Source organism: Artemia franciscana, chromosome 4 (genome assembly GCF_032884065.1).
Source record: "Artemia franciscana chromosome 4, ASM3288406v1, whole genome shotgun sequence".
NCBI lineage: Eukaryota > Metazoa > Arthropoda > Branchiopoda > Anostraca > Artemiidae > Artemia > Artemia franciscana.
In genome coordinates, this window is record NC_088866.1 from 28,987,823 (window position 1) to 29,005,884 (window position 18,062).

Below are 18,062 nucleotides of genomic sequence, written 5' to 3' on the forward strand. Positions count from 1 at the left end.
ACGTAGAATAAATAATTTGAAATTACAAAAAATACTTTAGCGTAAAGAGCGAGGTATTATGAGGAGGTAAACCCCTCATATGCGGAATAATTTCTGTTTGTTTTAAGTTTTAATTCTGCTCCTTACTTTCAGTTGAAAAAACTTTTCATATTAATTTTTTCATTGTTTTTTCAAATAATGCTAGAAAATGCTGCGCCCCCTTCATTGAAATTCTCTTCCCCCGCGACACATTCCTCCATGGAAAGATCCTCCCATGTAACCCCCCTCCAACTTCCCCCCCCAAACCAAACAAATCCCCCTGAAAACATCTGTAAACTTCCCAATAACCATTACAATATGTAAACACAGATCAGACTTTGTAAATTCCAGCCCCTCCCATGGGAACTGCGGAAGAGTAAGTCTTCTCCAAAGACATAATTATTAGGTTTTTCGACTATGGTGAATAAAATGGCTATCTCAGAATTTTGAGCTGGTGACTTTGGGAAAAAATGAGCGTGGGAGGGGGCTTAGTTGCCCTCCATTTTTTGGTTACTTAAAAAGGACACTAGAACTTTTAATTTCCGTTAGAACGAGCCCTCTCACGACATTCCAGGACCACTGAGTCGATACGATCATCCCTGGGGAAAAAAAAAAAACAAACAAATAAAGACGCATCCGTGATCTGTCTTTTGGCAAAAAAAAATGCGAAATTCCACATTTTTGTTGATAGGAGCTTGAAACGTCCAAAATAGGGTTCTCTGATACGCTGAATCTGATGGTTTGATTTTCGTTAAAATTGTATGACTTTTAGGGGGTGTTTCCCTCTATGTTCTAAAATGAGGCAAATTTTCTCAGGCTCGTAACTTTTGATAGGTAAAACTAATCTTTATGAAACTTATATATTTAAAATAAGCATTAAACTGCGATTCTTTTGATGTAACTATTGGTATCAAAATTCTATTTTTAGGGTTTCGGTTACTATTCAGCCGGATCGCTCCTTACTACAGTTCGGTACCACGAACTGTTTGATATCAAATTATTTGCTAAGAGAAAATTTAAAGATAAGCTAAAAGATCGGTAAGGAGTAATCGCAGTTGTACTCACGTTCGCCAGTTTTTGCAATCGTAGTTGGTTTTTCAAAGATTAGTTTAATGTACTGGACCCCATGTAGGGACTCCATCAAATATTAAGCTAATAAGAATAGGTGCTACAAATCGATCTAAGCCAAAAGGCTGAGAAGTGATATTTATCTCTCAGTGTCCGAAATTTCGTAAGAATTTTAAACGTCGTCCAAAATTTAAACGTCTTTAAAAAACCCCAACGGCATAACGAGCTAATTGCACAACTGACAGCCCTTGCCTTAAGTATTATATGGGGGGGGGGGGTATCATCCATCGATGCGTAGTTATTGGACGTTTTAACTAAAGCCTACTGAAAATTTCTCATCATCTCAAAATTCATTCGGAAATTTAAAGAAAAACAGAATATTTTCAACCAGGACTTGGATATCATTGTCATCTTATTATACTTTATTTTTTATGTATCAAGCTCAAAGACTAAAGAGGCTACTGTACCATGGGTAACAGTGTTTATAGGAACTATTTTCTGATGTTTATTGACTTGGCATTGCTGGTGTGGTTCAAGTGGTTAACACTTTTTAAAATTAAATAAAAAGAACAAGTTTTTTTTTAACTGAAAGTAAGGAGTGACATTAAAACTTAAAACGAACAGAAACTATTCTGTATATGAAAGGGGCTGCCCCTCGTCAGCGCCCCGCTATTTACGCTAAAGTTCGACTCTTTGTCACAACTCTACTTTTCAAAACAATAAAAATAATAAATAATTTATGTTTGTAATGTTATTCCTTACTTTCAGTTGGAAAAAACTTATAAACGTATTACGACACGACTGCCTGTCCATGGATTATTCTTTATGGTTGATTGTGTATGGCTATGCTGTTTGACCTATGTAATTGTATGGATGAATAGGGTTAAGGCCTCATTCAAGCACTGATCTATATTAATTACTAATGTTGGAAAAGTCTTCCTTTTCTCCTTCTGTCTTTTTTTTTTACTTGTTTGTGCTGTTGCATTGGTGATTTCTTTTTTCATTATTATGGCACTTGGTATTAACCCAGTGACATATAGCAATCGCAAATTCTGTCGGTCTGTCGGTGTCTGTCCCGGTTTTGCTACTTTAGGCACTTCCAGGTAAGCTAGGACGATGAAATTTGGCAGGCGTAACAGGGACCGGAATAGATTAAAATAGAAATAGTCTTTTTCGCGATTTGACCATCTGGGGGGGGGGGGCGAGGGGGGTCGTTTAATTCGGAAAAAACAGAAAAGGAAGTATTTTTAACTTACAAATGGGTGATGGGATCTTAATGAAATTTTATGTTTGGAAGGATATCATGTATCAGAGCTCATATTTCAAATCCCGACCAGATCCGCTGAAATTGGGGGGAGTTGGGGGGGGACCTAAAATATTGGAAAACGCTTAGAATGGAGGGATCGGGATGAAACTTGGTGGGAAAAATAAGCAGAAGTCCTAGATACGTGATTGACATAAATGGAACGGATCTACTCTGTCTGGGGGAGTTGGGGGGGGGGTTAATTCTGAAAATTAGGTATTTTTAACTTGCGAAGGAGTGATCAGATCTTAATGGAATTTGAGGTTTGGAAGAATGTCCTGTCTCAGAGCTCTTATTTTAAATCCTGACTGGATCTTTTGACATTGGGGGGAGTTGGAGGGGAAAACCGGAAATCTCGGAAAACGCTTATAAATGGTTGTAGATATATTATTGATGTAACCGGACATGATACGCTCTCTTTGTTGGAGTTAGGCGGTGGGGTTCAGGGCTTTGGCGAGTTTGGTGCTTCTGGACGTGCTAGGACGATGAAAATTGGTAGGCGTGTCAGGGAGCTTCACAAATTGACTTGATGAAGTCGTTTCTCCCGATTCGACCATCTGGGGGGGGGGCTGAAGAGAGAGGGAAAATTTGAAAAATTGAGGTATTTTTAACTTACGAGTGGGAGATCGGATCTTAATGAATTTTGATATTTAGAAGGACTCCGTGACTCAGAGCTCTTATTTTAAATCCGGACCGGCATTAAGCCTCTTTCTTTCCTTTTAAAGCAATCTATTGATTCTTAGAATTTTGCTAGAGCTCATACCATATGAGCTCTTGGCTCTTTCGACCTCGTCACAAGTGCCATATGAGCTCTTAGCTCTTGTATAACAATATAGCAAAGCCGAACATATACAATATCTGTGGTGTATTATCACATAAAAATCATAGTTATGAAGCTGCTTAAGGTAAAATTAAATGCTAGGATTGGCCAGAAAATAACAGAAACTAATTATTCCTTAAATCGACCATTAGTTTGTAGAATTCGAACTTTAACGTAAAGAGCGAGGTATAGACGAATGGGTGAAGTTCTTCATATATGTGATATTAGGGAGTTCGCCCCCCCCCCGCGTCAATACCTCGCTTTTTATGCTAAAGTTCGGATTTTGTTCCAATTCTTTATGAATGACCCCTGAATCGCAACGGTCGTTTAATTAGAATAAACAGCTCTTTTGAAATTACTATAAATACTGTAGCGTAAACTGTGAGGCATTGACGAGGGGAAGAACCCCCTCATATATGTAATATTTTCTGTTCGTCTAAAGTTTTAATGTTACTCTTTACTTTCAGCTGAAAAAACTTGTTTTTAATAAAATTCAATTTCTGATCGTTTTTTAAATAATGCTGGGATATTCAAGTTCCCTTTCACAGAAACATTCTTCCCCATGCAAATTTCTTCCATGGAAAGATCCTCCCACGTAACCGAATCACCTCCCCCATCGGAAAAAAAATCTCTTAAAACTTCTGTATACTTCCCAATAACCAACACTATATGTAAACAATGGGCAAAGTTCATAACTTGCAGCCCTTCCCTCGGAGACTGCTGGGGATTAAGTCGTCCTCAAAGACATAGTTATTAGATATTTTTCGACTATGTTGAACAAAATGGCTATCTAAAAATTTTGATCCGGTGACTTTCGGTAAAAATGAGCGTGAGAGGGGGCCTTGTTGCCATCCAGTTTTGTGATCACCTAAAAAGGGAACTCAAACTTTTAGTTTCCTTTCGAATGAACCCTCTTGCGAGATTTTAGGACCACTGGGTCAATACAATCAGGGTGGTTTCCAACTTTTTTCGAAAATAAGACAAATTTTCTCAGGCTTGTAACTTTTGATATCTAGGACTAAACTTGATGAAACTTATATATTTAAAATCATCAAATCCAATTTTTTTTATGTATCAACTGGTATCAACATTCCGTTTTTTAGAGTTTCGGTTACCATTGACCCAGGTCGCTCCGTACTTAGAGTTCGTTACCACGAATTGTTTGATTTCGTTATTTTGCCACTTAATTTTCTGATATTTCGGCACTTTTTGCACTCCTACTTTAAGGACTATGGCCCGGGGACAAAAACCGAATTCAGGGACCAAATACATGATCCTGACAGCTTAACTGGTAAAAAATTGACCATAGTTTTTGCCATTATCGATCTATGATGCTTAGCAATAATGCAGTTATTGCCCATTGTTATTAGTCTATTTTCAGCTGTTCTTGACTTTGAAATGCTGCTCTTGACCTGGATGTTGAGTGACGCTACTGTGCTTGACGTTGAATGCTGTTCATTCTATTTCGATGTCATTTTCATTCTGTTCGGACGGAATGGACATGCTGCAGTTGAGCTGAGGTTTCACGAAGGCGAAGGGTAGGGCCATCAATTAGAAAATTATTTTCACTTTTTTTTAGGGGGGATCTCTTTTAAATATAACATTAACATTGTTTTTGGGCTTTTTAAAATCTCTAGCCTAATTAAGGTATCCATGTATAAGCTGGATTCTTAATCGCACAAGCAAAATGTCCAACAACAAAACAATGGGACTTTATCAGGTAGATTATTTGCTCACTGTGCTATCGTTATAAAGAAAATCCCTTTCATTCTTAATTTACTTGAATAGGAATATTCAAGTAAATGAAGAATTTATTTCATACCATGTTAGCGTGCCAGACCCCTTAATTGGATTGAAGAACAGATAACATTTAAGTGTGATTCCATTGGTTATGGTAGAGTTCACATGTACTTGACGCTGCATGTGTTCTAACTGTAGATCTCGCTGTGCTTCATTTTTGTGCATGTTCACCTCAGACATTTTTCCATGCCTTTTGCTTTAAGTCTCCGGGCTGATTCAAAATCATGTGTAATTTTGCATGACGTCATAGGTACCCCCCAAAAAATTCTGACTTTTTGCCAGTGACTATATTTTTGATTTAATTACGTTAGTATATAGATCAATACTAACCAACCAAACATGATTCCATGGTCTAGGATGCTATTAGTAGAATCATAATGCTGTTCTGGTAGTCTTTAGTCATGAGATGGCAATGGTCAATGGTTATGGTACGTTAGATTTTCAAAAAAAAAATCCCCCCCCCCATCGGATATCTGAAACCTGTAATACAATTATATTTACTTATCAATTATAATATATATATATAATCTTATATATATTAATATATATAAATATTATATATTATATATATATATATATATATATATAAATAAGTTGTCTGTCTGTTATGTCTGTTACACTTTGTCTGTTACGCCAGATTATATCTTCTATATATATAAAAGAAAACAAACTAGAATGTAAAAACTGGAAATTGCATAAATATTTCGAAATATTTTGACAATAGAATAAAGTAATTCGAAAAAAGAAAAATGGTAAAAACTGAAAAATTACTAAAAAGAAAAAACTAAAAAAAAAATTAAAAAAATTTAAAAAAGAAAAAACCTAAAAGAAAAAATGTAAAAAAGGTAAAAAACTAAAAAGAAAAAAAAACCAAAAAAGCTAAAAAACTAAAAAAGAAAAAACTAAAAAAAACTGGGAATTGCACAAATATTTCAATATATTTTGACAATAGATTAAAGTAATTCGAAACCCTTAAGACAGATACCCCAAATTTGAGGTTTAATATAATTGTTGGAGCTTTAGCATGCTTGGCACGTAAAGATTTTTCCAAGTGTCAATGTTAGAATGAACATTGACAAATTGAAGAAAACAAATCAATAAAAAGAAGAAACTAAAAAAAGAAAAAACTAAAAAAGAAAAAAAAAAACTAAAGAAGAAACTGTATCTATATATATAAAAATAAGTTGTACCGGGACACAGGGAATATAAATGACGACCGGGACACTCAAAGAGAAATTACAGACCGGGACACCGGGACACAAATGACGACCGGGACACCGGGACAGAGGGAATATAAATGACGACCGGGACACTCAAAGAGAGATTACAGACTGGGATACCGGGACACAAATGACGACCGGGACACAGGGAATATAAACGACGACCAGGACACAGGGACACAACTACAACGGGGACGCCGGGGGCACAGGGGGATATATAAATGACGACGGGGACACAGGGAATGTTCGATTAGCAATCACCATCAACAAAGCTCAAGGGCAATCGTTAGAAAAATGCGGTATAGATCTGAATACGGATTGTTTTCCCATGGACAATTATTATGTTGCATGTTCAAGAGTTGGTAAACCTGACAATCTATTTATATGGACTGACAATGGGGCATCAAAGAATGTTGTATATTTGCATGTTTTACGTAGTTAAAAATAATATATATATATATATATATATATATATATATATATATATATATATATATATATATATCTTCTATATATATAAAATAAGTTGTCTGTCTGTGGATGTGTGGATGGATGTGTCAGGTGACGTCACCTGAAAAAACTGGATTAGGTGACGTCAAAACTGAAAAAACTAAAAAAGGCAAAAACTACAAAAAAAACTAAAAACTAATAAAAAAAATAAAAAAGCTAAAAAACTAAAAAAACTATAAAGGTAAAAACCAATAAAAAACTAAAAAAAAACTGAAAAACTAAAAAAGGCAAAAACTACAAAAAAAAACTAAAAACTAATAAAAAAAGTAAAAAAGCTAAAAAACTAAAAAACTAAAAAAACTAAAAAAATGTAAAAAACTAAAAAAAATAAAAAATAAAAAAAACTAAAAAAAAGGAAAAAACTGAAAAATAAGCTAAAATAAAGGTAAAAACCAATAAAAAACTAAAAAAAAAGGAAAAACTAATAAATGACGACACTCAAAGAGAAAGCGACCAGGACAAAAAACTAAAAAAAAAGGCAAAAACTACAAAAAAACTAAAAACTAATAAAAAAAATAAAAAGCTAAAAAACTAAAAAAACTAAAAAAGGTAAAAAACTAAAAAAACTAAAAACTAAAAAAAAAACTAAAAAAGGTAAAAACTAAAAGAACTAAAAAAGAAAAAAATAAATGACGACACTCAAAGAGAAAGCGACCAGGACAAAAGGAATGTTCGATTAGCAATCAACAAAGCACCGGGACACAGGGAGTATAAATGACGACCAGGACACAAGTAAAAAAAAAAATTAACAAAACTAAAAAGAAGGTAAAAACTACAAAAAAACTAAAAAGAAAAAAAAAACTAAAAACTAATAAAAAAACTAAAAAATCTAAAATCTAAATAAACTAAAAAAGAAAAAAAAAGGAAAAAAATAAAGGAGAAAAACAAAACTAAAAAACGAATGTATATACAGACCGGTACACCGGGATACAAATGACGACCGGGACACAGGGAATATAAATAACGACCGGGACACAGGGACACAACTACAACGGGGACACCGGGGGAAACAGGGGGATATAAATGACGACCGGGACAAAAAAACTAAAAAGAAATAAAAACTAAAAACTAATAAAAAAAACTAAAAAATCTAAAAATCTAAATAAGCTAAAAAAGAAAAAAAAAGGAAAAAAATAAAGGAGAAAAACAAAACTAAAAAACGAATGTATATACAGACCGGGACACCGGGATACAAATGATGACCGGGACCCGGGACACAGGGAATATAAATGACGACCGGGACACAGGGACACAACTACAACGGGGACACCGGGGGAAACAGGGGGATAACCTGACAATCTATTTATATGCAAAGACAATGGGACAGCAAAGAATGTTGTATATTCGCAAGTTTTACGTAGTTAAAACCATATATATATATATATCTATATTCACAGGTGGGACATAGGGACACAACTACAATGGCGCGTAACTATTATGGCGCGTAACGACTTACGCGCGCGGGGGGGCTTGGGGGGGGGGCGCGAAGCGCCCCCACCAACTAGGTGTTGGGGTGGCGCGAAGCGCCACCCCAACAGCTAGTATATATATATATATATATATATATATATATATATATATATATATATATATATATATATATATATATCACAGGTGGGACACAGGGACACAACTACAATGGTGCGTAACTAATATGGCGCGTAACGACTTACGCGCGCGGGGTGGCTTGGGGGGGATCGTGAAGCGCCCCCACCAACTAGGTGTTGGGGTGGCGCAAAGCGCCACCCCAACAGCTAGTACTATATGTAAACAACGGGCAAAGTTCATAACTTGCTGCCCATAACATGATGCATTAGTAGAATCATAATGCTGTTTTTAGTTTTTAGTCATGAGACGTCAAATTACCAATTTTAATTGAATTAAAGATTTTCAAAAAAACAACCCCCCCCCCATCGGAAAAATCCCTGAAAACGTCTGTATACTTACCAATAACCAATACTATATGTAAACAACGGGCAAAGTTCATAACTTGCTGCCCTTCCCTGGGGACTGTTGGGGATTAAGTTGTCTTCGAAGACATAGTTATTAGATATTTCGATTATTTTGAACAAAATGGCTATCTCAAAATTTTGATCCGGTGACTTTGGGAAAAAATGACAGTGGGAGGGGGCCTAGTTGCCCTCCAGTTTTTTCATGATTTAAAAAGGGAACTGGAACTTTTAATTTCCTTTCGAATGAACCCTCTCGCGAGATTTTAGGACCACTGGGTCGATACAATCAGAGGGGTTTCCCACTTTTTTCGAAAATAAGGCAAACTTTTGATCTTATAGCAGCTTTAGCCAGTTGCTATATTCTTGATTTAATTACGTTAGGACAGTTCAATACCAACCAAGCATGATTCAATGGTCTATTAGGCATTACGAATATCATAATACTATTCTTTGGTTTTTAGTCATGAGGTGTCAAATCACCAACTTAAATTGGATTAAGGAATTCTGGCTTGAATTCAATTCATCCTTCCTGTTAATGCATCAAAGAATAATCCCCCATTTTGAAGAATTTACACTCTCCTGTGCTTTGTTCTGTCTTACTCTTGGTTCTCTTCTAACCATGGATTTTGTTTACCACTCCCTGCGATTATCTCTGTGTCTCCTTTTTTCACCGCAGATTTCTTTGTTCTTTGTTTTTATTTGGGATTCGTTGTGACGAATGTTGTCGCATGTCGTCTTACCACAGGTCTCGTTGTGCTTCATTTTCGTGCATAATTCAACCCAGACATTTTGTCATGCTGTTCAGATTCATTCCAACTCGTGTGTAATTTTGCATGACGTCATTTATACTTCCCCCCCCCCCCACACACACATAAAAAAAATCAGCCTTCTCCAGTTGCTAAATTTCTGCTTAAATTGAATTGTCACTTAATTCAGTAACAATCCACTTCTAAGGTTGATTGTTAAACGGGATTGGGATAATAGAAATTGGCTTCTTTATATAATTAAATGATTTGTTTTAACTAGAAGCAAGGAGCGACATCAAAACTTAAAACGAACAGAAATTATTCCGTATATGAAAGAGGTTGTCACCTCCTCAACACCTAGCTATTTACGCTAAAGTTTGACTCTTTAACAACTCTACTTTTTAAAACAATAATCTTCTAGAGTTTCGGTTGCTATTGAGCTGGGTTGTTCCTTACTACAGTTCGTTACCACGAACTGTTTGATTACTCCGTAGATGAAAGGGACTGTTCCCTCGTCAACGCCCCGGTCTTTACGCTAAAGTTTGACTCTTTCTCTTAACTCTACTTTTTAAAACAGTAAAAATTTTTAGCGTTATGAGCGGGGCGTTGAGGAGGAAAAGCACCTTTCATATACGGAGTAATTTCTGTTTGTTTTAAGTTTTAATGTCGCTCCTTGCTTTCAGTAAAAAAAAAAATATTTTTTTATTCAATTTCTGAACGTTTTTGAATTAATGCATGTTTTGATTTTGGCTCTCCGCATATAAATAATTAAAATGAAATTTGTATATCATTTTTTTCTTTTTACTAAATGGCTTTCTCTTAAATTTAAACGGAAGATTTTGAGAAAAAGGAGGGGGAGGAGGCCTAGTTGCTCTCCAATTTTTTGATTACTTAGAAAAGCAACTAGAACTTTTAATTTTTTACGAACGTTTTCATTAGTAAAAAATATACGTAACTTACGAATTAACTTACGTAACGAACTTCTATATTCGTATTCTTAGTTGTTGAAATTGCAAGCAGGTGATGAGACAGGCAGCCCATCAAAATCGCTGTGCCTACTCTCCTTCGTTTTGGGTTTTCCCCCTTTTCTATTACAATGGGTAATTTTATCTCTTCCAATGTCTGATTCTGTTTTTTCTTGTAGCCACCTTGCAGCCTAACTGTGTGCCTCTTGATTTAGGAGTGGGTGCTTGTGTCAAAGATCCAGGATAAACAATCCTCTCCGGTTGTTAAGCTCTCTTTTTTCTTGACATTGATTTTCCTTTCTTTAAAGGAGCCTCAATTTCATCTCTTAACTTTTTACATGCATCTTTTCTCTTGACATTGATTTCTTTCTTTTTAAAGGAGTCTAAATTTCATTCCTTAGATTTTTACAAGCATCTTCCCACTTCACATTGATTTCCCTCTCCTTGATGGAGCCTCAGTTTTATCCTTTGGCTTTTTCCAGATGATGCCCCTTAAATATCCTTAATTACTGAATAAACAGAATTATTTAGAACTATCCATCAGTTGTTCCCAGTAATCATTTGCCTTTCTCTTCTGTTCATTGGGACTGAAGTTCACATCATTATGTATGATCGGTGATACCCAAAAATATGTTATTGCTACTAGAATGCCTATAATAGACCCAGACAGATATAAGTAGAAAAATGCATTTGCATTCGGGTGGACTACTGGAGGAACAAAACTCATTCCAATACTTATAGCCACCACAATAACAGAAAACATAGTAGAATGGTAAAAGACAATTGTGGCTGGAGAGTTATAAAATGGCTCAAAAAAAATGGCTCGGTACACGGCATTGATTAAAGCTATTGGAAAATAAACTGCGAGACAGACAGGGTAACATAAGTTTTTCAAACGGTCACTTGCATTAAAACCGTGGCTTAGTCCAGTTTTTTCCAGTTTGGGCTCATGTTTTTTCAGTTCTTTGCTCCCAGAAATCACAGTGAATTGCTCCCAGAGATCAACCCAAGTCCTGTCTAAATGTATACCATTTATTAGGTGAACAGCAATGAAATAAATCAGTATTACAATCATAGCCTCTGGCTTATATACATAGGTATTTATTACACATTCATCATATAATTTCGTCTCATAGTTACAATATTCTTGTGGAGATAATGTGTATAAAAGAAAAAACAAAGAAAACATTTTACAATTATGAATAAAGAAATGCTCCAAAAATTTCAAAAAGAAAATTTTAATATTTGGATCTGTAATTGGATCTTTAATTCCTAACCATGCTCGCATTGCCAAACCATAACCATTTGCTGTTAGAGGAGAATTGAAAATGGCAATAAATGTGAGAACTATAAACTCGATTAGATCTTTGATCTTTTCCTTGTTCAGAGAATTCATAATATCATCCACCCACTTTTCTTTATCGGCCAGCAATATTTCGCCATACCTAACTTTTTTATTGATACGTTCTTCAACCTGATGCCTCACACTTAGTTTATCAATACTAAATAAAACCATGAGATCAGCCACACCAAGAATAATACCCGAAAAAACTAAGTTGTTTTGTAGTCTATTGAACTCTGTGTCATTCCTGGCGAATTCCGTTTCTTCTAATTCTGTTGGTTTTCTATCGTCTCTAGTATTGGATCGATGTTTCATTGTTACGAGCATGAATGCATGATCTATCATTTGTGCTAAGACGGGGGATATTAGTCCAAGAACCAAAACAATAGCTTTAATCCATATAGGACGTGGCATCACTGTTATGGAAGATGGATTTTTGTATCTGCACTGCGTAAACCAATCGAAAATGCTCCAGAATCTTCTGGAAGAAAATGAAGTAGTATTTGGGGTTCGAGAGCTAGCAATATATTCAGCTAACTTATGGCAACAGTAGCACAGGCTCTCCAAAGAATAGAAAATTAAAAAAACAACCCCAATGTAGTAAGTTGATAATCCTAAAATCTCACTATTTGTTTGAGAATAATTCAAATATTCATCATCATCATCAGGAAACATAAAACTTTCTAAGGTATCGATCAATAGATATGATTGGTACACAGTAAATATGAAGTTAGTACACAAGATTATGAAGTCCCAAGAATACCAAGAACTTGTATTAAGATCGCCAACAAAGAAATTTTCAAACCACTGAATGATTTTTCCTGTGCAGCTAATACGTTTTTCTGATTGACCCAAGTTTTCCTGAGACTCGTTTGGTGACTGGTTCTTGTGAGTGAGAAGACCAGGCTTTATAGCCTCAGAATATTCAGAACATTCCTGGCTGAATATTCTGCAAAAGAACGTAATTAACAGCAAAGACACGATTGTTATTATGATCATAATGACAATTGCAGTCCATATAATACTCAGCTTCTTGAGACATATAAGAATAATTGAGGCAATGCAAAGGATGAATATCGAAGCTGTCAAGAATATTTGCCAGAAAGATGTCCTTTTCGTTGGTCGTAAGTCACTGTTGTTATTAGGGGTAAGCCAAATAGCAATGGCTAATACAACACTTTCGGTTGCGAGCAAAGCTAAATACACAAGAATCCACAGTTTGCTTGGTGTAAGACTTAATTCAGTTTGCCGAAGTCTAAAGTATACCAAATTATAATAGAGGTCAAATGCAAGAGGTGTTAAGTAAAAGCCGGCTAGTGCGCAAGTAGCCGCTATAGCATGTAAAAAACACACCTTTAGTTTGAAAAAATTAACCTTCATGGGTAGTCATTTATATCACTCATTTCGTCTAATATTTAAGTGTAATGCTAGAATCATACATTTAGAAAACAAAAAAAAATTTACTATATCCGTCATCTCAAAAGAAAAAAATCAAAATAATTTTCTTTTACAATTGAGATATTTTCTGTATTTAAGAAATTCTGAATGTCACTGAAGATAGAAATCTCTTAAGGTACTTTAGGGCAACGCGATGCCTCTTTCAACTAACTAAAGACTCATTCATAGTGAGATTTCACAATTCAACTAGCCAAAAGAAAAACTTGAGCCAGTTAGAATTTTTCATAGATTTTTTGATCATTGCGAATGGACCTTTGGTAGCAGAGGTCTTTATCCATTCCATACTGTTCAAATTTGGAGGACAGTTTAATGAGACCATTTTCTCTTACTTTTCAAAACATTTTCAGTATTTCGAATGCCTCTGAAGATTGAAGTTTTCTGACATGTTAAAAAACAGAACAGCAGCAAAAACTTTGGCTTCACTGTTGCCCCTTTTTGTCACTCAGCTTGGCACTGTTGAACTCCTTCCCTCTCAGGGTGTTTTGAGTTTTGAGGCTGGTTTCTAAATAGTTGGAAATTAGGCATGGATTGACAGACTATAGATGGCTCAAAGGGGTAGCTTTACTAGATATTGATGTTTAGCTTTCCTTTGATAAGATTTAATTTAACCAATAGGTTAAATTATGAGACCAATAGGTCTCATATTTCAGCATGACAATATGGACAAAATATGACGTTGTTCTAAAAATTTCGCAAATTTCAAACAACCAGTGTGAATTTTTTTATTTATTAAAATCAAATTTATTAGGTATTGATAGTTTAAGATGGCTCAAAGGAATATTTATTTGATATCAATATTTATGGTACTTGTTTAATTTTTTCGTCTTCGCTCACGTTTAGTATGACTCTTTCTCCCCTTTCTCGTTATAACAGCTGTTTTCAAGGGGTCTTCTTCGGGTAAATAATGCCTCTAGGTTCTTTATTAGGTTGCTCGTAAGAGGGCAACCAATCAATAATCAATATATCATACACAGATAAAAAGTTGTGGCTTTTCTTAGCGGGAAAAATAAGGAACAAGCCACAGGGAATAGAGCAGAGAAATCACTCAGGTAAGACGTCATATCCCCACAAAAACTACTTTTCGAAAAAAATTTGTGTTGTTTTATTTTGTTGATAAACATGGATACCTTATCTTTTTGCGCATGACGATGCAGTTTTTCTCAAAAATTATGTTTTATTTTTATATTACTGTCATTATATCTTCTATATATATAAAAACTAGCTTTTGGGGTGGCGCTTCGCGCCACCCCAACACCTAGTTGGTGGGGGCGCTTCGCGCCCCCCAAGCCCCCCCTGCGCGCGTAAGTCGTTACGCGCCATATTGGTTACGCGCCATTGTAGTTGTGTCCCTGTGTCCCACCTGTGAATATAGATAGATATAAATATATTTTTAACTACGTAAAACTTGCGAATATACAACATTCTTGGCTGTCCCATTGTCTGTGCATATAAATAGATTGTCAGGTTTACCGACTCTTGAACATGCAACATATAATTGTCCATGGGAAAAACAATCTGTATTCAGATCTATACCTTATTATTCTAATGATTGCCCTTGAGCTTTGTTGATGGTGATTGCTAATCGAACATTCCCTGTGTCCCCGTCGTCATTTATATATCCCCCTGTGCCCCCCCGGCGTCCCCGTTGTTGTTGTTTCCCTGTGTCCCTGATTGCTAATCGAACATTCCTTGTGTCCCGGTCGCTTTCTCTTTGAGTGTCCCGGTCGTCATTTATATTCACTACTAGCTGTTGGGCTGGCGCTTCGCGCCACCCAACACCTAGTTGGTGGGGCACTTCGTGCCCCCCCAAGCCCCCCCGCGCGCGTGAGTCGTTACGCGCCATATTAGTTACGCGCCATTGTAGTTGTGTCCCTGTGTCCCACCTGTGAATATAGATAGATTTATATATGTGTTTCAAACTACGTAAAAATTGCGAATATACAACATTCTTGGCTTTCCCATTGTCTGTCCATATACAAAGCCGTATGTACTAATAATGACGTCATATGCAAACGCTCTTTTTACAAACAAACAAACATGCATACACACAACTCGTTTTTATATAGATAGATAGATAGAAGGTCTCTCGAAAACAGGCCTAGCCGTTCATGGCATGTTAGAAAACAGGTTTCTTGCGGCCATGCCAATTTCATTAAAAAAGACACAAATATCGAATCCGGGCACGTCTTAGACCTGACATCACCAAACCTGTTTTGCTTCATAAGCTAATAGGAAGGTGATGGGATAATCAGAAAATACGTCACAAGACTTGTTTTAGCTTTGGTCTTTTGTTTTAGCTTTTGGCATGGATATAAAGGCGTATCGATCAAATATACGGGTAGTAGGTACTTCGAATAGAAGATGGCGTATGAGAGATGAATCTCTGATGTTTAAGTGGTATTTTGAAGTCTAATATTAATGTGTCAAACCTTTAACAGGTCTTGATAAACAGTTGCAGGTACTGGAGATTACCCCATATATCGGGTTTTAATATGTCCTTCGCAGTGGAAATCAATGGACGGTAGATCTAATATATGAAAATTCAGATGGGGGATATTTTTCACTTACTGTCCTTTTTATCAATAAAATACCAAAACAGGTTATGACTCCATAAAATTACTTGCAAAAGGCTTAATCTAGAGGGTGGGTTAAACTGTAGTTCCTATTTGGAAATTTGAATAAACTATTAATTGGAGAATTTGATTATAGCCTTGGGATTTCGGAAGGAGTTTAGAAATGTATTTTCAAGAAGTTGTAAATTATCAATCTTTATGATAATTAAATTTAAAAAGTTACAATTTTTGTCTATTAAAAGTAAGAAATAATATTAAAACTTTAAGAGAACAGATATTATTCCGCATGTATGTCGCCTCCTTTTCAATACATCTCTCTTCACGCTCAAGTTTTAAGCACTTTAAATAAAGTCTCTCTTTAAGAATTTTGAATGAAGGTCTAACTTTAGTTTAAAGAGTGGGGTATCGAGAAGGAGGCAGCCCACACTTTAGCGTTTCTCCTCACTTTCAGTTCAAAAAATAGTTTTTCTTAAAGTTTAACTTCTGATTTTTTTCGAATAATGTTCCGATAAATACCTCCTCATTCATGGTTATTACCCTAAGGAAGTTCCTCCACATAAAATTCTTCCCCCATGAACTTGCCATTGTAAAAGTGTGTCATTGATACAAATGCCCCCCCCCCCAAAAAAAGTTCACTATTCCGGATGAAAATTCTTTTTAGCTTATTCTTCATATTCTTACTAAAAAAAGACACTAATTTTTACTTTATTTCTGATCGTTTATTAATTCATTCCGAAAATTACTTCTATGTTGAAAACTTTTCCAAGATCCCTCCCCTCCATCGAGAAGTTTCTCGTAGATAATTCTAATTGATAGTTCCTCATTGATTATTTATCATGAGGTGAATGAGCCAATTTGTATTTGAATTCCGCCAAATTTACCCCGTGTAAGATTTTTGATGAAAAGTCTACCCCCCCCCCCGAAAACTTCCCTTCCAATGGAAAATTCCCTGTAGAAAATAGCTCTCTTCCTAAGAATATACCACACTTTCAAAGAATCTGTCACAGTCTTTTCTCTCCGACAAATACACCCCCCCCCCAAAAAAAAAGTGCAAAATCCGCCTTGTTGAAAATAATTACCGGCGAATCTCCCCCTAGAAAATACTCATTCCCGTAGCAAGTTGGTCTCCAATCCCTTTCGACTTATAATAAAGGACTAGAACACTGGTGGATCCAGGGGGCGGGACCCTTAACCCCCGAGATTTCTCGAGTGCCCCCTTTTCTCTGTTTGTTTCTTTTTTCACTTTTTCTCTTAATAAATTTGTCAATATCGTCAATTATTTGCACCTTTGCGACATTCAGCTTTCCCTAAGATTTTGCTCCTTGGCGTCCCTGTCACATTGACCCCCCCCCCATGATTTTGCTCTATAATTACATGATTACATGTTTACATTAGACTCGCAGAAGCACAAGGAAGAATCAGCTTTCTCAATTCTATTTTAACAAGAGCTAAGAGCTCATATGGCACTTGTGACGAAGTTGGAAGAGCCAAGAGCCCATATAGTATGAGCTCTAGCAAAATTCTAAGAATCAATAGATTGATTTAAAAAAAAAAATCAGAGGCTTACTGCCGGTCGGGATTTAAAACAAGAGCTCTGAGACACGAGGTCCTTCTAAATAGCAAAATTCATTAGGGTCCAATCACCCAATCTTAAGTTAGAAATATCTCTTTTTTCTAACTTTTCCCCTCTCTTCAGCCCCTCCCCCATGTTGTAGAATCGGGGAAAATTCTACAACATTATCAAGTCAATTTGTGCAGGTTCCTGACATACCAATTTTCATCGTCCTAGCACGTCCAGAAGCACCGAACTCGCTAAAGCACTGCAAACCCCTAACTCCACCAAAGAGAGCTGATCCATTCCAGTTACATCAATCACGCATCTACGACATTTAATTATTCTACCCACCAAGTTACATTCCGATCCCTCCACTCTAAGGGTTTTCCAAGATTTTAGGCTTTCCCCTCCAGCTCCCTCTAATGTTACTGGATCCGGTCGGGATATAAAATAAGAGCTCTGAGACATGATATTCTTCTAAAACTCAAATTTCACTAAGATCAGATTACCCATTATTAAGTTAAAACTACCTCATTTTTTCTAATTTTTCCAAATTAAAAACCCCCAGGTCCCTCAAAGAGAGCGAATCTGTTCTGATCATGTCAATCACTTGTATTTATAACTTGTGCTTATTCTTCCCATCAAGTTTCATCCCGATATCTCCACTCTAAGTGTTTTTCAAGATTTCTGTTTGACAAGATTTCCGACCCTCTATGTCTCCAGATCCGACTC

General features: G+C 36.0%; 1 protein-coding gene and 1 pseudogene across 1 annotated transcript in view; one reads left to right on the forward strand and one right to left on the reverse strand.

Annotated features, from left to right (window-relative positions):
- Positions 1 to 18,062, forward strand: part of LOC136026263 (cysteine protease ATG4A-like) — a 151,045-nt gene that overhangs the window by 45,227 nt on the left and 87,756 nt on the right. The window contains exon 8 of the mRNA XM_065702650.1: positions 4,591 to 4,747. Within this exon, the coding sequence (XP_065558722.1) occupies positions 4,591 to 4,747 (157 nt within the window). The remainder of the gene's footprint in view (positions 1 to 4,590; positions 4,748 to 18,062) is intronic.
- Positions 1,106 to 1,223, reverse strand: LOC136026716 (U2 spliceosomal RNA; annotated as a pseudogene).